We start from the raw sequence: 15,776 nt of genomic DNA on the forward strand, positions 1-15,776 counted from the left end.
AAGAGGCCAGCCTCTGGAGGCTGGCAGGCTGCATGGGCATGTACGCCTCCTTCACCATCGCAGTGCTCACCGTGCACGCAGGGCAGGAAGTGGCCTCCGACGCCAACAGGAAGCGTGCGGCGGGCATGGCCATGTCGAGGGAGGACGTCAGCGCACGGATGAACCACGCGGCCTCGCTACAGGCCCTGGGGGCTGGGGTGTTCACAGCCAGGCTCTGTCAGCTGGCCCTGGGGGCTATGGTGGGTGGGGACCTGGCCCGACAGGGGGCCGGGAAGGGGAGGGTGGTCATGGGGGCGGTGGGGGCGGCAGGCCTCCTCCTGGTGCTGGTGGCGGCGTCAGGCCCCGTGTTGGGCCAGGGGAGCAGGGTAGGTGCCCTGCTGGGGGCCGTGGGGGCCGCGGGGGTGGCTGCAGGAGCCCTGGCTGCAGGGGGCCACACCTGGGCAAGTGCCATGGGCACGGTGGGGGGGGCCATGGTGGGGGTGCTGGCCGTGGGGAAGTGGCATTTTGTCAACATCGGACTTCAGCTGCCCCTGGTTTACATCTTTGCTATGACCAAGCTATTCTGATCAGCCGTGTTTTTTCACTTTCCATGTGTTTTATTTGGGGATGTTTTGTTCAAAGACAGAAACTGTAGTTTTCAGAACATGGGTTTTATAGACAGTTTATAACTGAGTAGATCAGCGTTCCATACATGTGTATACAACTAACTGTGACATGTGAAGATTTGGTTATGTACAATCCTTATTCTTGTTTATCTAACAATAAAAAAACAAATATATATATATTGCTTTGTCGTTGACTGTATTGTAGGCAGAGTTAGGATCTGCTTGGTCCGTGGTATTTATACTGTGTTTCATCAGCCTGACTACTGTAGGCAGAGTTAGGATCTGCTTGGTCTGTGGTATTTATACTGTGTTTCATCAGCCTGACGTCAGACGGAATGTTATCTAAATTGTGCAACCTGAACTGTTGTTATGTGGTAGAACTTGTTTCTATAGCCTGTCTTCACAGTGTCTTGTTTCTATAGCGTGTCTTCACAGTGTCTTGTTTCTATAGCCTGTCTTCACAGTGTCTTGTTTCTATAGCCTGTCTTCACAGTGTCTTGTTTCTATAGCCTGTCTTTACAGTGTCTTGTTTCTATAGCCTGTCTTTACAGTGTCTTGTTTCTATAGCCTGTCTTCACAGTGTCTTGTTTCTATAGCCTGTCTTCACAGTATCTTTTGAGAAAATGACAGAGAGAGAGGAGCACAGAGCCGGTACAGAGCCCTTTGGTATGAGAGGCTGAAAAGAGTTTGTCGGGTCCTTCGTGCACCTGCATATGTCACATGACAGCTGTTTACCAGGAAGAGATAAGTAGAGTGCTGAGAAGCAGGAAGTGGAGAAACTGTAGTGATAAAGTAGTTTGCTTGAGACAAACTTTAGCTTCAAACAACAAATCCAGCAACATTTGAAACACAGCACATCTTGTGAGTATTGAAATATTTTACCTAGAATGAGTGATCTTGCTCTACTCATTCACCATACTGAAGCCCTGCTATGTGTTCTTAATCTGTGAGTCAAGTGAGAACATGAAGCCCTGCTATGTGTTCTTAATCTGTGAGTCAAGTGAGAACATGAAGCCCTGCTATGTGTTCTTAATCTGTGAGTCAAGTGAGAACATGAAGCCCTGCTATGTGTTCTTAATCTGTGAGTCAAGTGAGAACATGAAGCCCTGCTATGTGTTCTTAATCTGTGAGTCAAGTGAGAACATGAAGCCCTGCTATGTGTTCTTAATCTGTGAGTCAAGTGAGAACATGAAGCCCTGCTATGTGTTCCTAATCTGTGAGTCAAGTGAGAACATGAAGCCCTGCTATGTGTTCTTAATCTGTGAGTCAAGTGAGAACATGAAGCCCTGCTATGTGTTCCTAATCTAAGTGAGAACATGAAGCCCTGCTATGTGTTCCTAATCTGTGAGTCAAGTGAGAACATGAAGCCCTGCTATGTGTTCCTAATCTAAGTGAGAACATGAAGCCCTGCTATGTGTTCCTAATCTAAGTGAGAACATGAAGCCCTGCTATGTGTTCCTAATCTAAGTGAGAACATGTCTCCAACCTGTTGGGGAACGTCTCCGACTAGCTCCCTGTGGAGGATCAGGTTTCAGGGATTTCTTCTCTTTTCAGAGATGGGGTTGTGTTGGCTGATTTTACTACTGGCCACGTCCTCGGCCACCTATGCGTTGGACAACGGCTTGCTGAGGACCCCCCCGATGGGTTGGATGGCATGGGAACGATTTCGCTGTAACGTGGATTGCACCAATGACCCCAAACATTGTATAAGGTACAGAACGTTGCAGGCAGCAATGCGGGTTCCTCCACAAAATGGCAAAATAAAAAAACATTACATTGTAGAAGATCAAGAGTTGGACAACAAGAGAGCAAAATTATTTCATGTTTGACCAACAACAACAGGCTGAATGGAGATTCCAACTCATGAGCATAAGGTTACAAGTCAGCCTCTCAATCCTCTCTGCCACACATCAACTGTTGAGATTTCATAAATAGAAAGGCGAAAAGCTGTAATTCAATCATAATCAGACTCGTCTCCACCAGAGATGAGCCCAAAAAGGGTGGTGTCATCTGCAAACTTCAGGAGTTTGACGGACGGATGACTGGAGGTGCAGCTGTTGGTGTACAGGGAGAAGAGCAGAGGAGAAAGGACGCAGCCCTGAGGTGATCCGGTGCTGATGGACCGGGAGTCAGAGACTTGTGTTCCCAGCTTAACGCACTGCTTCCTGTCAGATAGGAAGTCTGTGATCCACCTGCAGGTGGAATCAGGCACGTTCAGCTGGGACAGCTTGTCCTGAAGCAGGGCGGGGATGATGGTATTGAAGGCAGAGCTGAAGTCCACAAACAGGATCCTGGCATAGGATGCTGGGGAGTCCCAGGTGCTGTAGGGTGAAGTGGAGGGCCATGTTAACTGCATCGTCCACAGACCTGTTGGCTCTGAAGGCAAACTGCAGGGGGTCCAGTAGAGGGTCAGTGATGGATTCAAGGTGTGCCAGCACCAGGCGCTCGAAAGACTTCATTACCACTTGACTTCATTACCACAAGACTTCATTACCTTCATTACCACAGAGGTCAGGGCGACGGGTCTGTAGTCATTATGTCCTGTTGGCCTTGGCTTTTTGGGCACAGGGATGATGGTGGAGGACTTGAGACAGGCTGGCACATGGCATGTCTCAAGGGAGGTGTTAAAGATGTAGGTAAACACCGGAGACAGCTGGTCAGTGCAGTGCTTGAGGGTGGCTGGAAAGACAGAGTCCGGCCCAGTCGAAGTCATGTGACGACAGGTGATTCCCCCAGGGTCAAAAGAAAACCTGCGGCACTATTTTTTTTTATCGCGTTAAAGTGAGATTACATTAATGCGTTATTATCGCGTTAACTTCGACAGCCCTAATTTTGACATATCAAGGTGAAATTGCTATGGTACTTCAGAATGATGTCATCCTGTTTAACTAAACAGATCATTAAAATTACGACAGAGTCAAAGACTGACTGAATTTTTACCTATGACCACTGTCTCAACCCACTGAGCCATTCTCAGTGTTGAATAGTGTCATGTTCAGTTACTGTATGAAAAAGTAAGCTGTTTCTCCTGTGGTAAGCGTTGTTAGATTCAGCCAAGGTTGAAACTGCTCTAATTCAATCACATTTTGACATACCAAGGTGAAATTGTTTATGGTACTTCAGAGTGATGTCATCTTGAACCCTATTAGGTTTGAAAAACCATCAATCAAAATTATATTTGATTTATTGACACGAAGACATTGAGGCAATGTGTAAATTTACATAAATACACCCCTTTCAGCCATTTTGTATTGCATTTCTTATTCCATTTCACCCTATATAAAGACATGTCAAGTCGATTGTATCTATGGTTCAGAGGAGTATGGTTTTGAAGGCTGTACCAAATGTGGACAGTACAGCAAAATCTATCATGGTGGACCTTATGGGTCCTTGAGGCTTTTTTGTTCCCCATGGGAAATAAAGCATGTATACCAATTTTCAGGCATTTTGGAGTAATGGGGCGCTGGGGAAATCACGTAAACTTTGGGCGTGGCCTATAGCGCCACCTATGTGCGTACATGAGCCACTAGCGGTCTGGGAGTAGTGAGTGACCTGTTGTATCATTGGGCCAAATTTGAACAAATCAGGTCAAGGACTTTTTGAGCTATTGAGCCATTTCATGGAGAAGAAGAAAAATAAGAATAAGAATACTCACAAAAACAATAGGTTTCCTCCTACCAGAGGAACCTTAATAATAGGAACACTAACCAAAACAATAGGTTTCCTCCTACCGGAGGAACCCTAATTAGAAAAATCTAAGTCTTCAAGCTTTGATTCATGAGGCGGTATAAAGATGTGTTTGCGCTTTGCCCTTCCTCTCTGCCCCTTCTCTCTCCCCCTCTTTTTCTCTCTTCTCCTTAACTCTCTCTCCTTTCCCTCTCTTTGACCTTTCTCTCTTCTCTCTTCTTATCTCTCTTCCTCTCCATCTCTCTCAATTCATCCGCTTCTCTGTGTCTCTCCTTCCCTCTCTTCCTCTTGCTCCAGTGAGAACCTGTTCAGGGACATGGCTGACCGGCTGTCTGAGGACGGTTGGAGGGAGCTGGGATATGAGTACATCATGATAGACGACTGCTGGACGTCAATGCAGAGAGACAAATACGGACGTCTGCAGCCTGACCCCAAGAGGTTTACCCCTCTCTCCTCTGTCTCTCTCTCCTGTCTCTCCCCTCTCTTCTCTGTCTCTCTCTCCTGTCTCTCTTCTCTGTCTCTCTCTCCTGTCTCTCTCTCTCTCCTCTCTCCCCTTTCTTCTCTGTCTCTCTCTCCTGTCTCTCCCCTCTCTCCTCTGTCTCTCTCTCCCCTCTCTTCTCTTCTCTCTCTCCTCTCTCCTCTCTCCCCTCTCTTCTCTGTCTCTCTCTCCTGTCTCTCCCCTCTCTCCTCTGTCTCTCTCTCCCCTCTCTTCTCTGTCTCTCTCTCCCCTCTCTTCTCTGTCTCTCTCTCCCCTCTCTTCTCTGTCTCTCTCTCCTCTCTCTCCTCTATCCTCTGTCTCCTCTCTCTCTTCCTGTCTCTCCTCTCTCTCACGCCTGTGAAGACGTATTAGATAGTGCTCAATTGCTGTGAAAGTACCAAGTCAATGAAGTGAATAGAAACTACAAGTTCAAGACAAAATCAACGTATTTATTATAGATCTATAAGGTGCAGTTGTCTGATACACTCAAGTTGCGCATCTCAGAAGACTGGACAATGAATACAGGAAATCAGGGGAGTTAAATAGTATCACAATATGGGAGGACACGAGACGATTAGCACAGCCTTCACAAGCATTGTATTAGGACACTGCATGCTAGATAGCTTTTGTTTAGGTCTTTGGATAGGGCTCCTAGAAATGGCCTTGACATTCCTTCTATTTGCCTCGTTCAATGTTGCATGGCATTATAAACTTTGGTAATATTGTGACCTCTGATCTACACTAGTGTGAAAGGCATTTCCTATTCACACCTCACAAAGAACTAACTTATGGCTATGCAGGCATAAGCAAACAGCGTAATGACAGTTTATCAATGATCCAAGCAACATCATTCATAGAGGCATATTTCTCTCCTGCACATAACCAAAGGTTATGTTCTCATGAGCTTAATATAGCAGGGTATAGATCAAACATTGTTTATTATATTCAGAGTAGTATAAAAGTAATAAAGTAATCATTATCTTTAATTATTGTTAACTGATCAGTGGAAGTCGCTTTGGATAAAAGCGTTTGCTAAATGCATAACTGTAAATGGTTTAAGGACAGACCTCTTCACCTGTCTCTCCCCTCTCTCCTGTCTGTCCTCTCTTCACTCTCTCTCTCTCTCTCTCTCTCTCGCTTCTCTCTCCCCTCTCTCTTCCTGTCTCTCCCTCCTCTCCTCTGTCTCTCCTCTCTTCCTGTCTCTCCCTCCTCTCCTCTGTCTCTCCTCTCTTCCTGTCTCTCCCTCCTCTCCTCTGTCTCTCCTCTCTTCCTGTCTCTCCCTCCTCTCCTCTGTCTCTCTCCTGTCCCCTCTCTCATGTCTCTCTCTCCCTTGTCTCTCCTCTGTCTGATAGTGGTCGATCTGTACTTTATTGCTTTGCTGTAAGAGTCGTAACTGTATGTACTGATTACATAAGCTTAGTTCTCTGCACATTTCCCAACCTCCTTCCCCCCATCTACCTCGCCTTTCTCCCCCATCTACCTCACCTCTCTCCCCCATCTACCTCACCTCCCCCTACACCCCCAGGTTCCCAGGAGGCATTGCTAGCCTGGCGAGGTATGTTCATGACCGAGGCCTGAAGCTTGGCATCTATGCAGACATGGGCTCCCAGACCTGCATGGGCTACCCTGGGACCAACCTGAGCACCATCCACATGGACGCCCACACCTTCGCCAGCTGGGGCGTGGACTTCCTGAAGTTCGACGGCTGCTTTTCCAGCCCTGTGGAGCAGCAGCTAGGTGAGACCAAGAGAGACAAACCAGAATTATTTATTGTCTTTGTGAATGCATCAGTAGAGTCCATAACAATGTTTATTTCAGTACACACCTGTTACACCTGTAGTTATTTCACCTGTTGCACCTGTTACATCACTTAAATGATTACATATGTTACACCTGTTTCACATGTGACATCACTGTAGGTATGTTGCTTTACTGTACTACAGCATACATGATTGATACTGTTCGGCTTATGGTGGTCATGTGGTGGAAAGAAATACTTAGTTGAATTTCCTGTGTGATCGTGCAGGGTACCCTCTCATGTCCAAGGCCCTGAACTCCACTGGGAGGCCCATCGCCTACTCCTGCAGCTGGCCCTGCTACAGGGGGGGCCTGCCCCCCAAGGTGGGTCTGACAGCTGTCTGCCTAAAGCTCCTGGATATTATTGGATATATTTCCTTTCTGTTTTAGTTCTGATTTGTCGCCATCACTCTCTCCCTCCCTCTCTTTTTCTCCGTCTCTCTCTCCCTCCCTCTCCCTCTCTCTCCCCCCCCCTCTCTCTCTCTACTTCCCTCTCTCTCTCCCTCTCTCTCTCCCTCTCCCTTTCTCTCCCAGGTGAACTACACCCTGCTGGGAGAGATCTGTAACGTTTGGAGGAACTGGTATGATGTTCAGGACTCCTGGGACAGCATTCAGAGCATCCTGGACTGGTTCTCCAACAACCAGGACGACCTGCAGCCTGCGGCCGGGCCCGGACACTGGAACGACCCTGACATGGTCTGCAGCGCCGCTACCTTCACATGAGCTTTGTTACATTTTAGTCATTTTAGCAGACTTCCAACAACTACACGAGCAATGTTATCATTACTTACATAGATTATTTGTCTGATATTCAGGTCATTGTCAGTGACATTACTGTAATGCTGTTGTCAGTGACATTTATGTAATGCTGTCAGTGATATTACGGTCTTTGATTTGCTTCCCAGCTGATCATTGGGAACTTTGGTCTCAGCATCGACCAATCCCGTGCTCAGATGGCTGTGTGGGCCATCATGGCGGCCCCCCTCATCATGTCTAACGACCTGCGCTCCCTGGAGGCAGATGCCCGCGCTGTGCTCAGCAACAAGCTGGCCATCGCCATCAACCAGGACCCTCTGGGCATCCAAGGCCGTCGCATCCTGCAGGTCTGAGACCGAGAACACACCCTGCTGGAAAAGCTGTTGGATGTTCACAGTCTGAATGAACTCTCTTCCCTCCTCCATCCCCCGTGTCTCTTCCCTCCTCCATCCCCCGTGTCTCTTCCCCCCTCCATCCCCCGTGTCTCTTCCCTCCTCCATCCCCCGTGTCTCTTCCCCCCTCCATCCCCCGTGTCTCTTCCCCCCTCCATCCCCCGTGTCTCTTCCCTCCTCCATCCCCCGTGTCTCTTCCCCCCTCCATCCCCCGTGTCTCTTCCCCCCTCCATCCCCTGTGTCTCTTCCCCCCTCCATCCCCTGTGTCTCTTCCCCCCTCCATCCCCCGTGTCTCTTCCCCCCTCCATCCTCTGTGTCTCTTCCCCCCTCCATCCCCCGTGTCTCTTCCCCCCTCCATCCCCCGTGTCTCTTCCCCCCTCCATCCCCCGTGTCTCTTCCCTCCTCCATCCCCCGTGTCTCTTCCCCCCTCCATCCCCCGTGTCTCTTCCCTCCTCCATCCCCCGTGTCTCTTCCCTCCTCCATCCCCCGTGTCTCTTCCCTCCTCCATCCCCCGTGTCTCTTCCCCCCTCCATCCCCCGTGTCTCTTCCCTCCTCCATCCCCCGTGTCTCTTCCCCCCTCCATCCCCCGTGTCTCTTCCCCCCTCCATCCCCCGTGTCTCTTCCCTCCTCCATCCCCCGTGTCTCTTCCCCCCTCCATCCCCCGTGTCTCTTCCCCCCTCCATCCCCCGTGTCTCTTCCCCCCTCCATCCTCCGTGTCTCTTCCCCCCTCCATCCTCTGTGTCTCTTCTCTCCCAGGAGGGGAGCCATGTGGATGTGTACTGGAGGCCTCTGTCCCACAAGGCCAGTGCTCTGGTGTTCCTCAGCCGGCGCCAGGATATGCCCTACCGCTACCGCACCTCGCTGGTGAAACTCAACTACCCTGCAGGCAACTACGAGGTGAGTCAGAGGGCAAGTACGGTGTAGCAGGGCAGGTGGGGGTGCGGGGGGGAGGCAAGGAGGGGGGCAAGGGGGACAAGGTGGGAAATGTGATTTGCATTTACATTACATTTATTCATTTAGCAGACGCTTTTATCCAAAGCAACTTCCAAGAGAGAGCTTTACAAAAGTGCATAGGTCAATGATCATAAACAACGAAATAGCCCCAAAAACATTTTGGGTTGCCAAAACATGGAGCATACATTGTGAAAAGCAAATAAGTCCCAAAGGGAAGAACAATAAGAGCATGTAGTTAGACAAGTTACAATTGAACAGCAAGAACCTCAAAAGTGCAAGAGTATACCTGTGGGGGGAAAAAGCAAGCAACAATAATATATTTCACGGTGAGTACAATCATTTTAAAGACAGTTACAACAAACCAACAAAAGCAACAAGTCTCTCAATAAGAGACATTGTGATCCTGGAGGAAACTAACATCAGGTCCGGCCAATAATTCCTAAGTGCTGTTGTACTCCCGGAACAAGTGACTCTTGAGCCTTTTCTTGAAGGTGGGAGTCAGGTGGCTGAGCGGTTAGGAAATCGGGCTAGTAATCAGAAGGTTGCTGGTTTGATTCCCCGCCGTGCCAAATGACATTGTGTCCTTGGGCAAGACACTTCACCCTACTTTCCTCGGGGAGAATGTCCCTGTACTTATTGTAAGTCGCTCTGGATAAGAGCGTCTGCTAAATGTACTTACTGTAAGTCGCTCTGGATAAGAGCGTCTGCTAAATAACTAAATGTAAGGTGGGGAGACAGTCACTGTCTCTGATGGAGGTGGGGAGTTGATTCCTCCATTGGGGGGCCAGACACTAGAAGAGTTTGCTTTGGGACAGGGCGCTCTTACATTTAGTCATTACATTTAGTCATTTAGCAGACGCTCTTATCCAGAGCGACTTACAGTAAGTGCAGGGACATTCCCCCCGAGGCAAGTAGGGTGAAGTGCCTTGCCCATGGACACAACGTAATTTTGCATGGCCGGGAATCGATCCTACAACCTTCTGATTAATAGCCCGATTCCCTAACCGCTCAGCCATCTGACTTCCCCCTGCTCTTGAGCAATGGGACCACAAGACAAACTTGATGTAGTCGGGTGCAGTCCCGTTCACCGCTCGGAAGGTTAGTACCAGAGTCTTGAATCTGATACGGGCTGTGATGGGAAGCCAGTGGAGGGAGATGAGGAGCGGAGTAACATGGGAGTGTCTGGGTAGATTGAAGACCAGGCGGGCTGCCGCGTTCTGATCCTCTGGAGGGGGTGGGTTGCGCATGCTGAGAGACTGGCGAGCAGCGAGTTGCAGTAGTCCAACTTTGAGAGGACAAGTGCTTGGACTAGCAGCTGGGTGGAGTGCTCAGACAGTAGGGGTGGAACAGTACATGTATTCGTACCGAACCGTACCGTACGGGCGTCACGGTTCGGTGAATGAAATTACACAGAGAATACACGGTATAAAAATAAATAAAACTTGCATGCAAATTAATGTAATGCGGAACTACTGTTAGATACTTGTGTTCTTTAGGGACATCTAATCTGTAGCTCTGAAGCTCTGATTGGCGCCACCGTGAGTCAGAGATAGGCTAGCTAGCAGCACTAAGGACGAATATGGCAAGTGGTGGCGACCCACGAGAGACAGAGGACCCGCTGGTAGGGTGACCAGACGTCCGGATTTCATCCGGACAATCCGGTTTTCCAGCCCTTTGTCCGGACCGCTGTTGCGTGTCCTCCTTTTCGCCCTTTTGTCCTCCTTTTTGACCCTTCCTGCCCACCGTCGCAATTTACCACTCGCGTAGGCTTTCAGATGCAAAAAAGAAAGACCTCCTTCAAACCTACGCGGAGTTCAGAACTCCACTTTGCCACTAAGAGCAGCAAAGATCAATATCATGCCTTCTGTAAGCTCTGTCATATTGATATAGACGTGAGTAGTAGGGGGAAAGGGGCTTTAGAGCGTCATGCCTGCGCTACGCAACGGCAAAAGGGGATAATGCTAGTCCTGCCGGGCACTCTTCCTTAACATCATTTTTTGCTCTGAACACAACAACAGCGGCTGATAAAACAACCGCTGCTGAGATGACCAAATTATATTTTTTTATTTCTATTACAATTGAAATAGTTTGGGGAATGGTACTATCTTATTTTGTTATTTATCTTTTGACTAAACTTGTCTCAGCAAAAACAACAGAAAATCAGTGCACTTGTATTAAAGTATTGGATTTGTACTTAAATTACAAATGTTGACTTATTAAAATGACTAAAGTTATTGTCTTAATTTCATACTAGCTAACGCTTTTTGGGATTGTCCTCCTTTTTGACCCATTGTCCTCCTTTTTGGACCCAAGTGTCCTCCTTTTCAGGGTCATGCTTCTGGTCACCCTACCCGCCGGCCTTTTAAAGTTTTCCATTTTAGTTACAATAGTACAGGCGAGAGAGTGGTGGATAAGACAAGCACTGTGTGTCGGCGTTGTTCAGCAGTCAGCAGTAGGCACTGCCTACCCTGAAAAAATTCAAACGTAAAAATGTTTTTAAAAAGCGATCCTGTATTCTTCAACATGTACGTTGAAAAGCACAACTCTGCTGTGCCTTTGCACGTAAATATGTTATGCCAGTAATCACCTACGTTACGTATCAAACATGGACCAATTAAAATCGAGATAATACTGGACATTTGCGCAGCTAACGTCATTACACCAGCTACTTTGTAAACTTAATCCCCGCAAAATTCAAGTCAAAATGACATATCACGGAGTTGAGGAATTTCTCCAAACTCGATTTTTTTCAAAAAGTTAGTTAATAGCAAGAGGGAGGTCTACGCCAGACCTAGATGGACTACTGCAGCAAAAGAGACAACATGTTTTCGATCGTTTCAAACAGACTGGTATGAAGAAAAGATTGGCTATGTGGCTGTGCTAACAGTCAACGGCTGTAGGCTACTGTACTACTGCGTTTACTGTTTTGACATATTAGCCTAACAATAAATTAGGTTATCTGGCTTTCATAACTCAGTGCCTACCCTCTTACTGACATCGCCGCACGTCACTGGTTGTGGGGTATGTGAGTGGAAATACATCTAACATGCTAACGCATATAACGCATCTGGCGTGTGCTAAATGACAAAAAATATCCGACGCCATCACCCAGGTTTGCCAATCACTGGAACGAGACAAAAAAAACTGTCCAACTTCTCCTCCCTACAGTGCTTAACCAGCCATTAGATACACATACAAATAGGGCCAAAAAAATCACTGACGCAATCGGAATTTACATGCCATCTTCAATGCGCCCGTATTCACCCGTAGAGGAACCTGGTTTGTTTTGCTTTTCCCTCCGTTGTACCGAACTCGTACCGAACCGTGATGTCTGAACCGCGGTATGAACCGTACCGTGACTTCAGTGTACCGTTCCACCCCTATCAGACAGGTATCTCCTGATCTTCCGGATGTTGTAGAGGGTGAATCTACACGACCGGGAGACTGCAGCAATGTGGGATGTGAGGGAGAGCTCATTACAGAAATAATATCCAGAGCACTCTGGATATCACTAACTAGAAAGACTATTAATACAGTAGGCCTATAATTTGAAATAAAATTAAGAAAGACATCTTCAGTCCTTCCCATACCCTCCAACATTTCCCTTAGTTTCAGATAACGTAGGCCTAAGCAGTGTTGTGTTTGAACGAGTTCAAAAGAACGCATTCATTGAACACGTTCATTTTTATGAAAACGACTTAATGACAAATAATGAATTTGAACGGTGAACACGTTCACATTATTTGAGGTCTAGCTAAAACGTTACTTCATGTTTTTCTTCTCCTGAGGAGAGACGCTGTCTAAATCGAATGCTTGCACCATGTCGTTGCTCAGTGCCCATAAAATTAACCTAAACCGAAACCAACTAACTTGACTTCGCACTACGTTACCCATGATTCATCGCACACACGTAGACCAAACAAGCAATGTATTCCAAGACAACAGCTCTCCGTCTCATAAAAATGGCAAGTGAAAGCAGAGACGCAGACTCAGCGACTACATCTGATCTGATTCACCTTATAATTTTTTGCGGGATTTTAACATACAGTAAACACACACCTTAAAACTATGAAATGAACTGAACTATGGTCTAGTTCAGAATTTAAATGGTGAACTGTGAACGTGAAAGATTCATATTTACTTGTATGAACTGAACTTAAAACTAGTTCATGAGAGGTATGAACTGAAGGACTGAAATATTTTGTGTCTATTCCAATGTGTAATGATGGTATTCAATGACACAAATCTGTGTTCTAGAAAGAGTGGTCTGGAGTCGCAGAGGTCCCATAATATCAGCTTTAATGCAGCAGTTGGAAATCAACAAGTACAGAGCTCTGGGGTTGTCTACGTTTCCCTACCCGCAACAGAGTTTGGGCTGGTTCACGAAGTCCAACTGGCTATCTGTCCCTCCCCAGCATATATTTATACAGTTCAATTAAAAACAGAAAGATAAAAGAGGGTTGAGCTTGTTCTCTCGTGCATCAGGGAGTTGTTCTTGCCTACGCGTTCCACCTGCTCGGGTGCCGTCTCCACCCGGTTTCAAGGTTGTTTCTGAAAATGAAGAGATAGAGACACAAAGAACAGCCTGCTTCCCACACCCTGTGTGAGACACCATGTTTAAGCCTGAGCACAATTCTAAGTTTCATAAGACATAAATGTAATAAGCACAATGCATAACTTTACTAAGCACAATATATTCTTTAATCCCTCTTTTGATGTCTGAAAACACCAGAGATCAATCAACATAGCCCGGACCAACCACCGCCTCCTCGTCCTGGTCAGCCAGCAACGGCATTTGGAACCCCGTCTTTGGGTTCTCCACAGCCAAGACAATGATTCGGTTGCACAAGGACCTGATACACGGGATACAGCAACAATCATGTTGATATTGATATAGCACACTCTTAAGTAAAATAGCGGAAACCTTCTTAGTCCAGTACAATTCTAGTGTGGTCAAGCAGTATCACTCTTGACCTAGTCGTAACACTCTTTTCCGGACTCTCACATTCGTAGCAATAGCAAACGGTTCACTGGCCCTCCTGCCCTCCTCCACCAACTCCTGCAACGTATGACTGGATTCTGGAGCAGCACAACACATGCTCCAGTGGTACCACGTACTTCCTTTCCCCAGCACCCTTAGGGCATGCAAGGTTCTCTCGATTACCTTGAGTGCACAACACTGGGCCTAAGCCAGCCAAACTGAGCCAAAGCTTCTGGTTGCAAAGCAGTTGTAGAGTTTTTGACTGCATCAATAATAATTTAGCCAAAAATGGGTTATATTACCAAATTATCTAGCCTTTCTGGAGTAAATATAAAAAATGCAAGACAAGCTTTCTTCCAACTTACCTTCTCCGTCACGTGTTCGCGCGTCTATGTTGCTTACCTAGAAACGAACGAACGTTGGCCGAGACTGTTTAACCCTTGTGTTATCTTCGGGTCATTCTGACCCATCAATCATTGTGACCCACCGTCGTATTGCGACAAATTTACCTCATACAAAAACAAAGTGAAGCATTTTCTTTTAACTGTCGGGCTGTCTCAGACCCCCCACATTGGAATGGTTAAAAGAAAATTATTTTTATTTGTTTTTGTATTGGGTAAAATTGGGTAAACACAACGATGGTTCCTTATGAACCTTTGGGTCATGTGACCCGAAGGCAGCACGAGGGTTAACAAGGCAAAGAACTCTATACTCTTTGACACGGGAAAATGATACATGCTGTCGGCAGGAAACTTCACTCATAGTGCCTGCACCTCGTCCATTAATGTATACAACGTTAACAGGACAACTTGGTTGGCGTTGCCTTCTCAGCATGAGAAATACAAGGTGTGGCGTGTGAGCGTGTGAACTGGCTGAAATGCTTGTGTCTCACGGTCAATGCGTGAGGCTTGAGAACCCTGTTTTAGATGTGTTTTGAGAAGACTACAACAAAAAAATATATAGAGAGAGATATATAGAATTCCACCCGCCAAAGTGGCTAGTAAGAGTGACTGCTTTACCCGCCACAGACAAATTCTACCTGCATTTGGTGGGTGGGCGGGTGCTAATGTCAAGCCCTGCACAGGATTATATCCTGTTGTTAAACATGTCAGGACTGAATGGCTTTTATGTACTCTGCTCCATCAACTTGGATGTTTTAAACTGGAGGATTTTGTCCAGATTGGTGGTTTTAGATTATGATTGAAGGATTTGAATGCTGATTCCCTGATCTGTAAATGTTTTTTAAAGAGTTTTGTCTCCTGATTATGTTATTCTTTTACTCAATATCATATTGTTTTCAGATAGTTTTGTTGTAATATAAAATAACTTGGTGCTGCCCATCTGCACCGGGAAACTCTGGAAAAAATTATTTTCCGGGTTAAATAAAGGCTAAATAAAAATAAACCTCTCTGTATCAACGAGGAGATATTTGGTTTGGTCTGTCAAAATCTTTGTACTAAATAGGAGATGTTGGTGTGTGTTGCCAGGCGTATGATGTGTTCTCTGGGAAGCTGGTGACGGGGCTGAAGACGACCACACCCTTCACCGTCACGATCAACCCCTCAGGAGTGGTCATGTGGTACGTCTACCCCACGTCTTACAACGACAAGCCGAAGAGCCACAGTCGATATCGCCTCATTCACAAAAAGTACAACCTATCTTTCTCTGAGTCTGGAGTTGGGGCTCACAGAGTTCTTTAATCCTTCTTGAAATGTATTTGATTCTGAATTCAGAGACGCCACTAAGAATTGTGGGCCCAGTGAAGAGATTGAAATTTGCCCCTTCCCATTTTGGTTATGTCTGTTTTTTCATTCAACACATTTTCATTTCCAAGCTTTTGAGTGTCCTCCCTCAATTGGGACCCTTGGTAGTCAGTCCCACTTTTACCACACTTCGAATAGTAATGGAAGTTTGTGATTTTCATGCAATCTGTCTAGAATAAACATCAGTGATTTTACGCGTTTCACCTGAGGATGTGAGCATTGAAGAATGTTGGAAAACAAACTTCAATTACTTTGAAGAATGCTGGTTGAGTGCATTTTAATTAGTTATTAAACTAAGATTAAATGTATTTCATGTTTGTTGTCCTTCCACCTTTCATCAAAATAAAATAAAAACCATAGTTG

General features: G+C 46.5%; 1 protein-coding gene across 1 annotated transcript; it reads left to right on the forward strand.

Annotated features, from left to right (window-relative positions):
• Window positions 1-928: 928 nt before the first annotated feature.
• On the forward strand, window positions 929-15,776 carry LOC136944208 (alpha-N-acetylgalactosaminidase-like). Its single transcript, XM_067237876.1, has 9 exons — window positions 929-1,466; window positions 2,160-2,316; window positions 4,590-4,730; window positions 6,296-6,507; window positions 6,797-6,891; window positions 7,102-7,263; window positions 7,473-7,670; window positions 8,472-8,612; window positions 15,138-15,776. The coding sequence occupies exons 2-9, from the start codon at window positions 2,162-2,164 to the stop codon at window positions 15,348-15,350; spliced, it is 1,317 nt and encodes a 438-aa protein (XP_067093977.1). The 5' UTR covers window positions 929-1,466; window positions 2,160-2,161; the 3' UTR covers window positions 15,351-15,776.

The sequence above is a fragment of the Osmerus mordax genome, chromosome 6 (assembly GCF_038355195.1).
Source record: "Osmerus mordax isolate fOsmMor3 chromosome 6, fOsmMor3.pri, whole genome shotgun sequence".
In the NCBI taxonomy this organism is placed as follows: Eukaryota; Metazoa; Chordata; class Actinopteri; order Osmeriformes; family Osmeridae; genus Osmerus; species Osmerus mordax.